We start from the raw sequence: 18,548 nt of genomic DNA, 5'->3' as shown, positions 1-18,548 counted from the left end.
GTAAAGTCAGTCCATGGGAAAACCACTAGGGGAATTATTTGTGAAACAACAAAAGGTACTATTTAGAGTTTACACTTATCAATCACCATCAGATAGTAATACAGATTACACCAATCCCCAATGCACAGTTCAACAATCTTTGTGTGGTGAAAGAATGCTTTGTATGCAGAATGTCTAGAGCCCAGTTTAATCTTCTGCTGAAAGACTCTGAGGACACACTAAATTAAACAGTGTCAACAAGGATTAGGTTTATAATAAAGCTCTGAAGAAAAATGGCAAATGCCAATCCCTTTGTAGGCATTACCAATAATTAAAATCTTTCATCACAAAAGTATCATTGCAAAATATCACATGTCGATGGAATTTGATTTTCAGTAAGCTTATATCCTCATAACCTGTAAACACCATAAATTTCCTGGATTCAGGAATATACTTTCCATTTGAAAACTAAATTTCCCTCTAGACTGACTCTATTTTTCTCTTAATTTAGCAATTTTTTCCCATTAACCATTTCATTTTAACTGGTCTATAGCCATTTTTTATCAGTATCAAAACACATTTACTCCTCTTCACCGAGTAATGAAAGAAACTTGAGTTTAGACTACCTCTTTAGATTTTTAAGCAAAGGCAAATGATTTCTTAGAAATCTTCCTTTGTGGACTGACTACATCTTGTCCTTCCTTTCTTGCTCCCTAAAGTACTTAGTATAACTCTCCACATACTCTTCAATCAACCCAGTAAGATATCTAGAATGAGATGAAGAATAAATTATTCAAATAATCCCTTTAAATATTTCATACAGAGAAAACTTTCATTTCTAAAGTAGCATACAGTAACAGTAAAGGTACTGAAACTGGAGTCAGAAGACCCAGACTATAACACTCATTATTGACTATTGGTTATGAGAATAAAGATGAGATCAGGAACCTAAAAAAGGAAGCTATCCACAAATATCAAGGATTTTTACTTCTAAATGCAGAATCTGGAACTTCCCATTATCCTACCTTGCCTGACTATAACCAGGTAAGAGAAAATGTGAGGTTAAAGATTGTTGAATTACATGCACACATAATATTAGCTGCATGTACAGAAACTACATTACAATTACAACTCAGTTGTAATACAGTTTCTGCATATGGTCAATCGGAATACAGTTTCTGTATATGGTGCTCAGTTAACACCCCATATAGCACACACTCTACAGATACCTGCTGATCAGAGGGAACACAGCACACACTCCATCACCAAGTGGTTTAGAGCTCACACAGCTTTGTACAAACTGTGGCAAGCTCCACCTTCAGGGCATACTTAAAGGACATACTGTACCTCTCACGCAAGTCACAGAATCACGAGAGAGACGCCACCCTGAAGGACAAGCACAGGAGTAAAGCCTCTCTGAGGAAAGCAAGCATAGATGGCTGCATTGGGCATGGACGCATGGGTTTGTGGCTGTAATACAAAGAGAAGAGAAGAAAACACTGGTGAATGGAAAACCGCCCACTTAAAAGTGCACGGGATGAATGGATAAAGACATGGTATGTATATATACACATATAATCGAATATTATTCGGCCCGCAGAAAAGGAAATCCTCCATTTGCAACACACGGATGGACCTGGAGGGTATTATGCTAAGTGAAATAAGTCAGACAGAGAAAGACAGATACTATATGATATCACTTTTAATAATCTAAATTTTAAATCTAAATTTTTTTAAAAAATGAACTGAGAGAACAGACTGGTGCTTGTCAGAAGCAGAGAATGCGGGGCGGCAAAACGTGTGAAGGTGGTCAAAAGGTACAGACTTCCAGTTACGAGGTAAATAAGTCTTGGGGATGTAATGTACAGCATGATGACTATAGTAAAGAGTCGATCTTAAAAGTTTTCAGCACAGAAAAAAAACTGTGTGGTAATAGATGTTCACTGAACTTATTATAGTGATCATTTCACAATACATACATATGTCAAATCATTATGTTGTACACCTAACGCTAATACAATGTTATGTGTCAATTATATCTCAATTAATAAATTGTCCTTCCAGAAGCCCCCAATATTTGGAGACACAATACATTAAGTTACTTTGGCTGGTTTGGTATTTGCCCTAAACTACTTTACCCTTCCCCAACATCATTCTTTCAACATAGAATTCATAAGAGGCATAAGAGGGAGGAGTGACTTTCCCAAGGTCACAGATCAATCCAGTCTATAAACAGAACAAACAGCCGCTGAGTAATCCAGAGCTCAGTAATAGAAATTTGATGCTACATAAGATGTGTCTCCTTGGTTGACCCCAAAGAGATCTTTTCACATTAAATAAAACCAAGTTGTGTGTTCCCTATGTGACCTTGACATTTACCCACTGCTGTCCAAGTTTTGGTTAGATAATAATCTTTTATTTTTCTATCGATGACATCTTTGTGTGTTTCTGCTCCTTGAAGTAGAGGGATCCTGTGCGCATCCTGTGCTCATAGTATGTTCTCTAGGTCCTATATATTCTTATTACATGCACCTTGTTAGATGCAGTAATCCATTTGTTCACTCAAAAACTAGCAAGCCTTCACTATGTATCAAACACCACTCTAAGCACTGGGAATACTGTAAACATGAGGCAGGTAGTCTAACAAAGGGAGATAAAACTAAACTCATAAGTTGTGTGACTTTAGAACGTGAGAGTAAAGAGCAAAAGAATTGTGAGAGGCGGTGCCATTTTCGATAGGATGGTCGAGGCCCACCAAGGAGCACCTAAGAGAATTCTAAATAACGTGAAGCAGCAACTCAGGCAGACATCTGGACGAGGGGCGTCCCAGGGCAAAAGGAAGAGCCAGTGCAGACATTCAGAGATGGCAAGTAGCCTGGTGTGCAGACGTTCAGAGATGGTAAGTAGCCTGGTGTGCTTCTGTACCAAAATGAAGTCCAGTGAAGTCCAGTGTGGCAAAAGAAAGTGGGAGAAAAGACCGGGGAGACTTGAGTATGTAAAGACATACGAGATTTGACTTTTCCATGGTAAACAGAGGTCATGGAAATGTATTGTCCAAACAAATGGGTCTGCGACGTTATACATTTTACATTCCCCAGATCAATGTTTTCCAAGCTATACCATGCAGGATATCTCTATCACTTACAAACTGGTTGTTTTGCAGGATGAACCACAACAATTCCAAGGGGCTGATGAAGAGACAGTACTACTGATTGGTTCCCCCCATGCCACTTGTTGGCTTTCATAATCTCATGAGTAGCACGGTCACTCCAGTACACGGAATCTTCAAAGAGACTTAGGGAGTAGGGATGCCGCAGAGTCTGTGAAGCAGAAGAGAACAATGAGAGCTAGAAATAAAAATGAAGATGAACAAAGTAGAAAAGGATACCTCCCCAAGAAGATGGTTTCCTTTAGCATTTAACTTAATAAAGACATAGTGAAATCACTGGTCAAGAGACAGAAAGAATATATACTTCTTGACCTATATCCCACTTACCAACCAAAATACTTTCATGTACCTGTGTCACTTAGCCTTCATTTTTACTCTGGTAATTACACTGGGCATCCATCTTATAAACAAAAGCAAAACTGAAGTGCAGAAAGTAGGGTGACTTAGGTAGATCACCTGTCTAGTTACAGGAGAGATCTCCCGGGGCCTCTTCAAGCCACAGAACTATAAACAATCACAATCTTAAATAGAAGTCGATAACAGCTTTTTGGTAAAATACATATTTTCTCATTTAACTTGTGACAATAAATTCACCAGAATTTCCTGAATAAAAATACATAACAGGTTATGATTTCATGGAGGGAATCTACATATAATTAAGTCATTATTTACATGGACTTAGAGAAGCAACCGATTAGCATCCACAGATCAACTAAGTCACACGAGCTATTAATCCTTCCTGGACGTGGCACAATCTGACCATGAACTAGAATATTGATTTTCTGTCAGTAATAAAAGATAGGTGGACCCTTCCTCCTGTTGATATCTCCTCGATGGACCTTGTAATGTCTACGACACAACAGTGAATTTCTTAGCTTTCTTGTTACTCTATCTGCTTCCTACTAAACCATTATTGTCTTAGTTTCCTTTCCTCACTACCAACTTACCAAATCACTGGCTATCACCTGCCGCCGATTGCTTCCATCATATTCACAATAGTCTATGTAATCAAGATAGCCATCCACGAAGTACAGCAGCCTGTTGGGGTAGTCAATAGCTAAGCCATTGGGCCAGAAAACCTTCTCCTGGATAATGACGGTGCGCAGACTGCCATCCATGCTAGCTCGCTCAATGCGAGGGTGATGGCCCCAGTCAGACCAGAACATCACACAGGCACTGTGAAAAGAAACTAGTTACCGATTGGATGGGACATATTTCAAAATGGAAAATAACTGTCATTTTAAGTGACAGAATATCATGTTTAAGCTCTGCTTAAAATAACTCGTCTCCAGGTCAGAATATATGCACAGAGCTTACTATTTCCTCTGAGAGTCACAAAGTAAAACTGTAATCATAATGCAATCACAAGCCATCTGGGTGTTTTTATAATGTTCAGAAAACATGCAGTATACTGTGACACTGAAATGTCTCAAGGCCGATTCATGTTTCTGTACAATCCACAAATAGTTGATCTAGAAAAGTTCATCTGTCCCAGTTTATCTACCCTGTCGTTTTTAAGATAAGTCAATTTATTCATCATCAGAGATTTATCATAAATTTCACGGGTGTGAAATTTACTTTACAATATCTGGGAAGTCTGCATTGCATTGAACATAATTTGCCTAACTCATCTTCCTGCAGAAAAGAATCTAAGAGAATCTAAGGAAATTCAAAGAAAGAAGCCTTCAAAGTTTTCTAAGCACATGGGAGAATTTCTTCTTCTTCCCTTTAGGGCCAGCAGGCAAAAACTTCCTTACATGACATAAAAGGAAGTTCTAGTAAACAATATGAAACGGAAGCAGGAAAATCTGGCTGTTTTGTTGCATGACCATGAGGTACACGTGGCAGAACAAGTACCATGGCCCGTCTATGGAATATTACTGCATGCATTCATTAGACTTAATCATATATTGCCAAGCTAATAAATCAATGTGTAAATTTTGTGATATGAATATTAGCCACAGCATGTCATGTTATTTTTCCCTCAATACAATGTTAAGGCAACATCACTTAAAAAAAAGAAGAAGAAGTCTTACGTAGTTCTGGGATCTAACACTAGTCCCCTTGGATTTGTTATGTTTTCACTAAGCAGCACAGTCCTGTGACTCCCATCCAGTTTAGAGACTTCGATTGTTTGCAGAGAAAAGTCTGTCCAGTAAAGATTGCGTCCTACCCAATCTACTGCAATACTTTCAGTCATGGTGATGCCACTGTCAAGCGTCTAAAGACAAAAGTGAATAACGAGTGAATTCTAAAGGGAATAAATGAACGCAAACATGGAAATTATATGAAAATTGAGAATAAGGCATCTAATTTGTCCTATGATGGCTTATGAAGGTTAGAAAACTTTGTCTTCCCATGTAGAAACAGTAGAGTTTTCTGGAAAAATATACAAGATTGTGTAGAACTGAATACTCTATTGTTGGCTTAGTATGTAGTTTCATTTTGGTTTCAGAATTTTTTCAGTTAAACAAAAGCTGTATCCGTTTGCTAAGCTGGCAACCCTATGAAACTTTACAGTGTTCACATGGCAAAAGTAATACCTTTATTGATTGAGTGCCAACAATTACAAAATAAATTTCTAAGGGGCAGAGGAAACATAACCATCAAGGATCAAGAAACTGAAACTCCAGGAGATTGATCAAGAAACATAACTGAATTAAAGCTAAGAAAAGCAACCTCAACAGCAAGGTCCTACTGTATAGCATGGGGAACTATATTCAGTATCCTGTAATAAACCATAATGGCAAAGAAAAGGATAAATTTTAAAAACATTTTTAAAAGATAAAAGAAAGAAAAGCAACCTCCCCCGTGTTTCCCTTATCTCTCATCCACTAGGAAAAAAATTTGCAGAAGGGACCTCCAAGATGCTGTGAGGCCTCTGCATCATATGACCTGCAATTCAGAGCCATGATCCCATCAGATCCCATCAGATCTCCCTTCAGATCCCATCAAGTAGGAGCTAGGAACATCGGGGTCCCTTGGGTGTGATGTGGCCCAGAGGAAAACATGAGAACCACCTAAGATGAGGTAGGGCCTTCTCTCACTGGTGAGTAACAACAGCAAATAGACCCAAGACAGGGGAACTAGTCAGGTCAAAGGCCAGTAGACACGTACTTACTAGTTTTCTATCTGTTCCATTTTGAAACGCACTCCAGATTTTACCCTGAGTTCCATCCGACCAAAAGATATGACCACTGACTGAATCAAAATCAACAGCCACAATGTGAGAACCATCCTGGACAAGGGCGTGGATAGAGTGCTCCTGCCTGGAGATGTTGTCAGCAACAAGCTGGTTCTGACTCGCCACAAGTAACAGCAGACTTTCAGATGCTGTCCAAGAAGAAAATACAAGTGTCAACGATTCTGGGAGAAGAAACACTCAATATTTGATGTAATACCTTTGGTAACAGAAAGAAGATGTCATTCCACACTAGAGTAATGGGAAAAACAAACAAAAATTCCTAAAAGAATGATGTTACCTTAACAGTTAGCTGGTTTTCATGAGCGTTGAAAGTAAGCTTTTTCGAAATATCTTTCTTCCTTGAATTACACTTTAGTGTTTATCGAAATATCAACCTGGAGTGAACTCTACTTGCATTCTTCCTGTTACTATAGTTACTTTTGTACTTGCTTATTTTGTACTTTGCATTCAGCTGTGGCAGAGACTTCTAATCATCCCCATGTCCCTCTCCTCTTCTTCCTTTCTAGTAATAAATTATGCCACTTTTTAGCACAGCACAGGGCCTACCAGCTAGAGACATTTCCCCATTTCCATTTCAGTTTGGAGTGGCCACATGACTAAGTTTTGAACAATAAAATGCGAACACAAACGATGTGTCAAATTCTAGGTGCCATCCTTAAAAGGAAGCTACTCGCCCCCTTCCTACTTTCTGGGAGCAGACAAAGACTGGAGCAAAAGCAATGGATCCCAAGATGGAAGCCACACCAGCTTTTACCCCCTGAACCGTCTACCCTCCAGACTCCTGCCCGAAAAAGAAAGAAACTGCCTACTTTGTTTTAGCATTCTTTATCTGGTCACTTTTATTTATTTATTTTTTTAACATCTTTATTGGAGTATAATTGCTTTACAATGTTGTGTTAGTTTCTGCTGTATAACAAAGTGAATCAGCTATACATATACATATCTCTCATCTCCATATCCCCGCCCTCTTGTGTCTCCCTCCCACCCTCCCTATCCCACCCCTCTAGGTGGCCACTATCTGGTCACTTTTAAAGCAGCCAAAGCAATACCCTAACACATAGTACAAATACTTTCACGTAGTAGAAACTGAATTAATACTGGTTGAATTGAATTCATTAAGCATTATATAAAGATGGTGAAATTTGTGAAACGTGACATTTAATCTTAAGCTCTGGAGTGTGCTTGGTAAACTGGCTGGAGTTAGTTCACTTTCATTACCTGTAGCTTTGCAGGTCCTCTGGTCAGCGTCTAACCTGTATTCCGGATCACACCAGCACCGAAAAGAACCTCTCATATTGTAACAGTGCTGGCTACAAAAGCCTGGAATACGACATTCATCTATGTCTTCACAGGTCTTAGAGTCATTGGCAAGCAGGTATCCCAATGGACACTGGCATTGAGCCCCATAGGGCCCTTGAATACACTGGTGAGTACAACCACCATTGGAATCTGAGCAGCTCTCCTGGTCTAGAATAAAGAAAAAGAATCACAGAGTGGAAAAGTCAGGAATCTTTGCTTCTTTGGTTCACTCAGTTGTATTATGTGTCATACAGTCTCAGGTCACCTTCAACACAATACCCAGGTAAGAGCTATGGGCAGAATCCACCTGGATGAGGTCCACAGGCTGTTCAGTACTCCGATTTACCTGAGGATTTACCATCTTTCACATCCACTGGACTTGGACCACTTTCTTCACTACAGCCTTCTATTATAACTCCATTTAGTGCAATGAGAGAAACTTGGGGAAATATGGTGGACATCAAGAAACACAACTATCATTGGTAAAGCATGCAAAGAGACCTAAATTACTTGCCATTTGCTTCCTGTCATTCTTCTACCTACACAGAAATGGAAGATAAGACTTTGACACTGAAGAGCAGAGCTGGAAGGTCTATAAAGGAGAAAGGCAATTGGAAGACTACAGGGCACAGGTGCACTGATATGCCATCATCCTTACTTTCAGGGCTAAAACGGCAATGCCTGAAGCACCCAAAGATAGTTCATCTACCTGAGGATGCAAATGCCCTCTATTTCCATGTGTACTCTTATTTATAAGAGTCATGATATGGAACATGCACTAGAAGGGGAAGTAAGTCAAAATGATTAGGACATTTTCAGCACAAACGCAATGCGTTTAAAATCATAAGAATCTAAAATACTTTGCAATCATACCTGGCTGGGTATCATCTGAGAGTGAGCATTGATTAAAGAAGAAATAAAGAAAGGACAGTAATTAGGATTACATGCCAATCACAGGATTTTAATCATAGCAAACACAAATCCCCAGACTTCATTTGTTTTGTGGCAAGTTCTGATTGAAATCAGAAAATATTAAAGTTAGAAAAACTTATGAGCGCATTACCAACAGAACCAAATTTAATTTGACGATCTAATGAAGCAAAAACACAGAACCAGGTGCAAAGGATTTAATGAGAAATATTATCCAGTGATGATTTATTTGAATTCCATGATGGCTATCCGGATCTACACAGATCTAAATTCAGAGAGGAACTGAGATCCCCTCCTCAAAAGCTACATGGTGACTGTGACAATGATGATGCACAGCCGGCTACTGCTCAGGATGAATTTATGGCAGTAAACTGTGGTCAGGAAACTTACTGCAAAGTGGGGACTCATCTGTCCCACTGGGGCAGTCAGGGTTGCCATCACATACTGCACTCAGATTCACACAGATGCTATAACTGGGGCATTGCCATTGCCAACTGGGACATTGAAAGGCCTGCGTAGGGCAGTCCTTCTCATCGCTCATATCCCTGCAGTCATTATCCCCATCACAGAGCCACTCTCTGTAGATGCAGTTTCCATTGTCACAGAGGAAATGAGATGAAGGGCAGGTTTTGGGGACACAGCCATTGTGCTCATCAGATCCATGGAGGCAGTCTGGGTGGCCATCACACTCCCAGATCTTCGGAATGCAGATACCATCTGCTTGGCACTGAAATTCATCTTGGTGGCACATACCAGGAGGCCTGGTTGCTGAGAGAACGAAATGGGGAAAATGGGCTTGTGAATGCAATCCATAATCCCTTTTATATAATTCCTAGAGGAAATGATTTTGGATCAATGGCAGGTTTATAATAATGACTATGACAAATGTAATATTAAAATCTAAAATGACACGAGTCTTCTCTGACATTGTGGCACGTAGAGATCTTTATGCGTCAGATTAGTGGATCTGACAACAAAGGATGTACAACTCTTGGATAGAAGATAAGTCCCTGGGTCAAAAGAAAATTCTATTTCCTGTGTTTCTAATTATGGATTAAATAATAAAGAATCACCAGAGCATTGAAATAGAGCTTAAATAGCTACGGTGAATTGGAATTCATGGGTTTAATGTCATATATTTGGATGTTATCATTTTCCCTCAAGTGAGTTATATCAGATGAAACCAGCACACATTAAGTAAACAAAAGATGACTGTAAATCCTCAATTCTTTGCAAACTTTCCACTATTCACCAAGCAATCCTTACGAGATAAGTAAGAATTGCTTGCCTATTTCACAGGAGTAAACCCAAACTCCCTCCTAGGAACTTTTTAAGGCAATAGCAAATCAGGGGCAATGGCACTTTAACCTCAGATCACCACAGAAGAATTCCACGTTTTCAATGTGAGACAGGAAATTCAGTGATTAAGAATTTCTGGGTGTTGTACACACCTATACAGTAAGCAAGCATTTTAACTTTTCTTTTTGATCCATAGATTTAAACACTTCTTTTCTGATTAGGGAGGAGAATTGATAGAAACCTACTATTTGTGGTCCAAAATACCATTATTCAAACAAATGACCACCTCACCTCATTTAATATAAAATGTGGGGAATAACAAATCCTGTCCATTATAGGTCTACAGCTTGTGGAGATTATAGGTCCAACAGATTTATAGTCCATGAAGTCCTCCTTGAATCCTCTGAAAACATTTCTTTTCTCTGAACCTTCATAGAATTTTATCTGTATCGTTTCTATAAGGCCCTTGTAACTATCTACCTTGCTTTGTTTCTTACCTTCGATAATTTCTCCTACCAGAGTCTCAGGACAAAGACCTTATGTAACATGTTAGCAGATACTAAACAAATGATTTGCTTGATTTCACCTCCCTATTGAGATTTAAAAGGAACCATTAAAATATCTTTATAAATAGTAAACTTCAAAAATGTGAAACCCACTAATTTGGTATGCCCTAGGAAAAATTAATAGTGAGAACAAAAATATCTGAGAAATATTTAACGTACTCAAGAGACAATTTGAAAGTGCCCATTTACAACCCCTCGATTCACAAATTATAAGTTGCTGTTTGGTAATGTCAAGTCGATTTTATTATATGTTCAATACTGTGTTCCTTTGACAATGCTTTGTAATTCAGGCTGCCTTCTCTCTAGTTTGTCTAAGAGAAAATCTGTGGTAATATCAATACTGGTAAACATGAAATGACCCCTTCACCTGAAACATGCTAGGTATGTGGTACTTACGACAATCTGTCTCATCAGAGTGGTCATTGCAGTCAAAAACACCATCACAGCGATATGTGTTGCTAATACAATTACCATTACTGACACATTTGAATTGAGAAGCAGTGCAATTAATTACTGAAAATGAGAGAGAAAAGTATTAGAAATTAAGCCAAGGAGAAAACAACTAAACACTGAGATTTTTCTAAACATCATGAATAAAAATAAAGCATTATTTACAATAGCCAAGATATGTAAGCAACCTAAGTGCCCATCAACAGATGAATGGATAAAAAAGATGTGGCATATATACACAATGGAATACTACTCAGTCATAAAAAAGAATGAAATTTTGCCACTTGCAGCAACAGAGATGGACATGGAGGGTACTGTGTTTAATGAAATAAGTCAGAGAAAGACAAATACAGTATAATGTCACTTACATGTGGAATCTAAAAAATAAAACAAACTAGTGAAAGTAACCAAAAAGAAACAGACTCACAGATATAGAGAACACACTAGTGGTTAACAATCGGCAGAAGGAAGGGGGCAGGGCAAGATAGGGATAAGCTACAGGAATATATTATACAACAAAGGAATATAGCCAATATTTTATAATTATAAATGGAGTTAATCTTTAAAAGTTGTGACTCAGTATGTTATACACCTGAAACATATAATATTGTAAATCAACTAGACTTCAATGGATTGATTAATTAATTAATTTAAAAATTTAAAAATGAAACAATGTACTTACTACAAGCACTCTCGTCAGAGCCATCAGCACAGTCGCTGGTCCCGTCACAGACAAAAGACAGGTCAATACATCGATGATGGGGGCAATGAAACTGACTAGGTGAGCATGTCTCTGTATGATCTAATGTCATCCAAAAACAAAACCAAGTAACAGTTTATTTCTTGTTCAGTGTGTACCAGAGCCAAACTGTAAAACGCTAAGGAAATACGTAAGTTATCTCAGTTGTATGTGTGGTCAAAATTCCTTCAAGTCAGCCAGATTGCCAAAGTCAGCCCATCCAGAGCCCAGCTAGGACACTTTTTGGAAAGAGGAACAAAAATATTACAGGGCAGAGTCAGAAACTGTGATTACACCTTGAAAAACAGACCACACTTAGAAAGTAAGCATCATGGCCTTGGACTGGCCTACACCTCCCGAATGCTGTGAAGTCCAAGACTCTGCACCAAAGCTAAGCAATGGAGCCCAGCAAGGCAACATGGTCCGCATGACCACAATGCCCAGTAGCAACAGTGTAGAGACAGACCGTGATAACTGGATTTAATCCAAAATCTAAGCAGAACGATCCTCAAAACCAGGGTCCTAGCTGGCTGAAGAGACAGAGCCTTAGAGTCAGATGCGCTGCCTCCCCCTACCCGAAACGTGAAGTCATAGTAAATATAGTCTCACAGAATGTGAAAGCTGGAGGGGATCTTAAAGCTCATCTAGTCCTGAGAAAAAGCGAATTGCCTAATCATGCAACCAAGACAGGAATGTAGTCCAGGGAACTTTGCTCCACCTTAAACTATGACTGCTGATATGAAAACAAACGACAACCTAGAGGAAATCAGAACTCGCAAGATGAAAAGCAGGTGGGTAAGATTAATGAAATTTAAATGTCCTGTGCCTCTTTATTCTGTTGCCTTTTTGCCTGAATAAATGAAAAGGAAAACCAATAGCCAAATGTCTGGATGTGTTTATATGATTTAGAAAGAAAAATTGTTTTAAATATCTGAATAGTTAGTTGAGGGATTTTATTTTCCAGTTTCTATCTGGGTGTTAGACATCAGAGACAGTCCTTGTTTTGCTTGCATAGAAAATATTTAGGAAGACTTCCCATGTCTTTGCTCCTATAGTCTATTAATACAGGGATTGACAGATGAAGAGAAGTAGCTAAGATACAACGAAAATTATGTAAGCCTTCAAGGAAAGTGCACAAGGCCTACTGACTGTTCAAATCTATTCACTAGGCTGACCAACCAAGAGAAATCAGTTCAAAACTTACCGCATGACTTTTCATCAGATCCATCCCCACAATCATTATCTGTGTCACAGACCCAGCTCTTTGGGATACACAAGTTATTATCACAGGTGAAGAAGTCTGCACGACAGGAAGTGGGTGCTCGGGTGGGGCAGTTCTGCTCATCACTGCCATCCACACAGTCATTTTGTTTGTCACAGCGCCAGTATGAAGGAATGCACTGTCCTCCATGGCCACACGCAAACGCTGAAGGTGCACAGGAAGTATCTACAACAGAAACGAACTGGTCATAAACACATCTGTTTTTACCGCCTTTTAAATGAGATCTTACCTTGTAAAGGCCCATTTCTTCTCCTTTTTCAATGGGAGCGTTATACAAAATGGGCAAGTTTATTCAGCAACTATGATATGCCAGGCACTTTTCTAAGTGTTTACATTTTTTTTTCTCTCTTAATCCTCACAAGAATACTGTCAGGTACATATAATTATCTGCATCTTACAGATGAGGAAATTGAGTGCTTAGGAATCTGCCCAGGACCAAAGCTCTAGTTGGTGTGACTCTAAGGCCCGTCCTTTACTTCTAAGCTATGCTTCCTCTGATCACATGGGTCATTGGAAATTGATAAAACATTCATGTAAAATCTGCACTTTTAAAAACAAAAAGATATACACAAAATAAAACTTTAGAAATTTCAAAAATGTACAAATGAGCATTTTCATTTTCAAATGTCACTTTTCTTTCTATTACTGTTTCCTTGACAGAAATTTCTGAGATTTCAACTGTCCTCTATCTTTTTGTCTTCTGCAATAGCATTTATTATAAATGGGATTACCATCAAAAGAAGAATGTAAAGGTTAAAACCACCATTTCACCCATAATTCATTTTACACCAACAGGAGGAAAAAGGAATATTATAGCACATGAGATTTTCAAAAGCTATTATTGCAAGCACCTATTCTGTGATATTATTCTCTCCAATACTAAAGATTAGATCCAGTTTGTTTTGTTGACTTTTTGAGGAGTATGCCAAGATGCAATGACTCTGCATTGATCCAAACAGCCAATGTCAGAAAGAAATTTTGTTGAAGATAGCCCAAATCAATGCTAGAAATCACCTGCAACATTATCTATGAATGATATTCATCGCCTAGCTTCCTAAAAGCCTTTGGGGTACATATTAACAAACCGAAAGGAACATTCTTTCCTATAGCGATAACCCAAGCCTTTTTTTTTTAAGCCCCCTTTCTCCGTTCTATTCATCCTAGGAAGTATTGCTAGTGTATAGCTACTTACTAAATGTGCCACATTGAACCTCATCACTGTTATCATGACAGTCATCAATTCCATCACAGCGGTAGTGAATAGGCACACATCTGCCATTGTTACAGGGGAAGGAAAAGGCACCACACTGCTCCAACGGTGGCTCACGGGATGGGTCTTCCACGCATGTCAAACGATCGGAAGTCAGACTCATTCCATAGGGGCAACCACACACCCGCTGGAGATTTGGCACTGGGAAGCAGAAGTGGCTGCAGTCACCGTTCGGATTGGTGGGTCGGTTACAGGCGTTAGACCCTGAAAAAGCAATGCCCCTAGATAAGTGAGTCAAGCACATTTCCTTTAGGTTGATCACAGGTTTGGTTGTCAGACCCAACATTAAAAACTCGATTCCTCTTGGAAATCAACGTGCCAAATAGCACATTCAATTTAAATATAGGAAAGTGCTGAAACATGTTTTTCTCAAACACAGTTTTAAAGTTAGCCGAGTCGAACAGAAATTCTAAATCTTACACTTTAAAACTATCTGAGTGACAGGAAGATAAAACTATCAGGAGTTATATTAAATAATAAGGTACTTAAAGAGAAAAGGAGCCACCATATTAAACACATCCCTATGAAAGAAGCTAGCAACATCACTCACCGGTCTGGATTCTGGTATCATATACCTTCACACGCATTACAACACCAACGCCACTTCGGAGGACCACCAGTTGTCCACCATCTGTTTTCCTGACTCGAACAATACCACGCAGTCTCCAGTCAGTAAAATACACGTAGTCTAAGAAGGAACACGGTGATTAGTATACTCGCCACAGTTCACTTACAAATCACTTGGGAAAATGCAATATGTTTGTAATGCTTCTTCCAAATGTGGGAAGCTTCTTCCGTAAATATCTGTAATATGTTTCTGTAATCATTTTCCATGACTTGTTAGTCTCTAGAAATGATTCTTTAGAAGCCCATATATATATATATATATATATATATATATATATTCTTTTTTTTTCTTAAATAAAACATTTATTTATTGACTTTTGAGCTTCTGAAGCTAAGGACCCCATATAAAACAACAGAGTTGCAAGAATACTTCCTGATACAAATTTTTCCTGCACCAGTAGAGGTGAAAATTCTATGATTTGGAGAGAAAGGGAAGAGCTCTAGAGGAGTGTAATATAACCAGGGAATAAAAACAATAGGAGTTGATGGTATGGATCTCTGAGAGAGACCCTACCTCTTAGAAGCCTTTTTTTAAAATTAATTAATTAATTTATTTATTTTCTCAAACAAAATTTCTCAAACAAAAAATAAAAGTTAAATATTTAGTCAACTAACCAAATGTTTTATTTATACATAAAAGCACCATTTCAATTAAAAAAGTGACCAGCTTTTCTGGAATTGTGAGATTGCCAAATGAGGATGAGTTTTATACAACTTGTACAGTATAAATAAGGCACACTTCTTTTGCTTCAAAACGTACCTTCAAAGACGGCAAGTCCAAACGGATGTGTTATCTGCTGTATACTGGCCAGGATTTTTCTATCTAACCCATCAAAGGTGCTGTGCTCAATTTTATCAAAAAAGGCATCTACCCAGTACAATCGTGAAGAGCTAAAATAATAAAATACTTGGTTATTGGTTATCCAGAAACTAGCAAAGCACACTTTACACTAAGGGCATTCAAAAACAGCACGTTCAGTTGACACATTTATTAAGCAAAGTTTAATAGTTTCATGCTCTCCAGAAAGGCAAAACAACTTTTATGAAGTGATTTCCAATTGTCTTAGAAAACTTGAAATGTTATTATCTTCAAGCTAGGAATTTTACTTTTCTCCTTATTAAATCCACAAGTTAGGAAAAATATTCGTAGTAACTGATGTTTAAAAGGTTAAACACGTTTCTTCCTTTTTTCTCTCCTATAAACTGCTTTTGCATTTGAGGTCTGTAAGCTTATCTACTCTGTTACCTTTTCCTATACTCCTTGACAGATTAATTTCTTAAAATTTAAATCTCATATTCCAAAAATCCTCCCACGGTGTATATAGGCAAATACACATTTGTTGACACAATTTCCTATCCTCAAGATGCCCCCTGTAAAAACTGCACATGACCTGTACTTCATCAAATCACTGTTCTACTTCTAGTGGGGTTTAGGTCTTGCCCTATTCTGCTTCCTCTAGCAATTTCCTCAGAATATTCATTACTACATATGTTTTCATCCCAGCAGAAGCTGGCCAACTATGTATATGTCTTCCATAGTAAGTGGGAACTCAGCAATTTGGGATGATTCCTACTTACCTCCAATCAATGGCCAACCCATTGGGCCACCCAAGAGTAGTGTTTACTATAGGCAAAAGGTTAGATCCATCACTCCATGCTCTCAGAATTTTAGCGGGACGGTACCAATCAGTGAAGAATATATACCTAGAAAAGGAGGTAATAAATCAAAGATGTTAACATTGGGACAAACTACATGACTTAGAGAGATTTAGCACAAACATAGATTCTCCAGAGACTTGCTGCAAATTAATTTCATTTTCTGTATGCTATTGGGTTTATATAGAAAAATATATCGAAAATACAAATGGTATTAAAATGGGCATCCAAAGCAGAGAACCACTGTGCTAGACTTCAGGACCTAAAACTATTGTCACCAAGTAGATTCTTTAAAAAGACACAGTTCAGGTTACATTTTAAATACTTCATGCTCTTGAAATAAACTATGAGCAAGAAAACAGATTTTAATCTCTCACTTTCTTTCTGGATTAAACATCCAGGATCCACTAGATCACTCATTAGTCATCTTCCACAAGGAATTAAATTTGCAGGTAAGCATTTCATCCTTGATGAAAAATGCATCCAAATAAACGTAACTCTTAAACGATCTTACCCAAGAGGTCTTTTTTTATCCCGAGGAGTGGCAAAAAGATAAGTGTAGGGAAAAAACCTTTTCTCTTTCATATGAGCCTTAAAAACTAAAATTAATCTTTCCAAAAGGTAACTTTCTGAAACGTGACTTCACATTGTTTTAAATTAAGGACAGGGACTTCCCTGGTGGCACAGTGGTTAAGAATCCGCCTGCCAATGCAGGGGACACGGGTTCGAGCCTTGGTCCGGGAAGATCCCACATGCCGCGGAGCAACTAAGCCTGTGTGCCACAACTACTGAGTCTGTGCCACAACTACTGAGCCCGCATGGCACAACTACTGAAGCCCACGTGCCTACAGCCCGTGATCTGCAACAAGACAAGCAACCGCAATGAGGAGCCCGTGCACTGCAACGAAGAGCAGCCCCCTCTTGCCACAACTAGAGAAAGCCCACGCGCAGCAACAAAGACCCAACACAGCCAAAAATAAAAATAAATACATTTATAAAAATAAATATATGAAGGATACATCAGGAAAGGAATTTAACGCCTTTTCAAAACCCAACGCCAAAGATTTAGCTTAAGATAAATTCACTAGAAAATCAACTGTTTAACTGTCTATTGGGCAATAAAATTTCTTATCAATAACATCATCAGTTTTAAAATATGTTAGACACACAGGCTTTGCAGTCAGACAGGCCTGGAATTTGAATACTAACTATTGCTTAATAGCTGTGGGTCCTTGAGCAAGTTACTTTATCTCTCTGAGCCTCAGATTCTTTTTTTTTATTTTATAAATTTATTTATTTATTTTTGGCTGTGATGGGTCTTCGTTGCTGTGTGAGGGCTTTCTCCAGTTGCAGCAAGCGGGGGCCACTCTTCATCACGGTGCGGGGGCCTCTCACTGTCGCGGCCTCTCGTTGCGGAGCACGGCTCCAGACGCGCAGGCTCAGTAGTTGTGGCTCACGGGCCCAGTCGCTCCGCGGCATGTGGGATCCTCCCAGACCAGAGCTCGAACCTGTGTCCCCTGCATTAGCAGGCGGATTCTCAACCACTGCGCCACCAGGGAAGCCCATGCGCCACCAGGGAAGCCCCTCAGATTCTTTATCTCCAAAACAGGTCTTGTATATACCTCACTCACAAACCAGCTTTTGGATTAGATGAGATTATGTACTATGTAAAGTGTTTGCTATGTACCCTCAATCAGGCTTTAGTGAATTACCAGTCATCTTTTTTTTTTTAACTACTCTATTGAAACACAACTGCCTATCTCAGACTTTATGTTAGCTATCAAGCATATTTAAATAAGAAAGGTAAGAACAAAAAGGCATGGCGTGAAATGCTCTGTCTCTTCTTGTCTGACTCCACCAGTAATGCAATGGTTAAACATGAAACTTTGTCTGTGGCCTGAAAGACTTTTTATTCTGAAAACTACTGAATGATTAAGCAAGTTTTGGTAAGCTTTATATCAATACATTAACGCAGGGAAAGAATTTGAGCCTTTCCTGATAATTCTGCTGCATATTCATTCCTTCTCCACAGAATCTGTGTCTCATTGTTTGGTCCTCCGCGACTGTGAAAAAAAAA

General features: G+C 38.7%; 1 protein-coding gene across 1 annotated transcript in view; it reads right to left on the bottom strand.

Moving 5' to 3' along the window:
* The window catches only part of LRP2 (LDL receptor related protein 2), a 197,641-nt gene that overhangs the window by 87,395 nt on the left and 91,698 nt on the right, over nucleotides 1-18,548 (bottom strand). Inside the window, exons 18-31 of the mRNA XM_029225973.1 lie at nucleotides 16,394-16,519; nucleotides 15,576-15,706; nucleotides 14,739-14,876; nucleotides 14,111-14,392; nucleotides 12,841-13,083; nucleotides 11,580-11,699; nucleotides 10,844-10,960; nucleotides 8,973-9,350; nucleotides 7,572-7,820; nucleotides 6,270-6,481; nucleotides 5,185-5,369; nucleotides 4,096-4,324; nucleotides 3,125-3,299; nucleotides 1,327-1,449 (exon numbers count right to left, since the gene is read on the bottom strand). Of these exons, the coding sequence (XP_029081806.1) occupies nucleotides 1,327-1,449; nucleotides 3,125-3,299; nucleotides 4,096-4,324; nucleotides 5,185-5,369; nucleotides 6,270-6,481; nucleotides 7,572-7,820; nucleotides 8,973-9,350; nucleotides 10,844-10,960; nucleotides 11,580-11,699; nucleotides 12,841-13,083; nucleotides 14,111-14,392; nucleotides 14,739-14,876; nucleotides 15,576-15,706; nucleotides 16,394-16,519 (2,708 nt within the window). The remainder of the gene's footprint in view (nucleotides 1-1,326; nucleotides 1,450-3,124; nucleotides 3,300-4,095; nucleotides 4,325-5,184; nucleotides 5,370-6,269; nucleotides 6,482-7,571; nucleotides 7,821-8,972; nucleotides 9,351-10,843; nucleotides 10,961-11,579; nucleotides 11,700-12,840; nucleotides 13,084-14,110; nucleotides 14,393-14,738; nucleotides 14,877-15,575; nucleotides 15,707-16,393; nucleotides 16,520-18,548) is intronic.

Source organism: Monodon monoceros, unplaced genomic scaffold, assembly GCF_005190385.1.
Source record: "Monodon monoceros isolate NGI ecotype Baffin Bay Population unplaced genomic scaffold, NGI_Narwhal_1 Super_Scaffold_16, whole genome shotgun sequence".
In the NCBI taxonomy this organism is placed as follows: Eukaryota; Metazoa; Chordata; class Mammalia; order Artiodactyla; family Monodontidae; genus Monodon; species Monodon monoceros.
The sequence above is the reverse complement of the archived record's forward strand: the minus strand, read 5'-3'. Positions and strand labels throughout refer to the sequence as shown.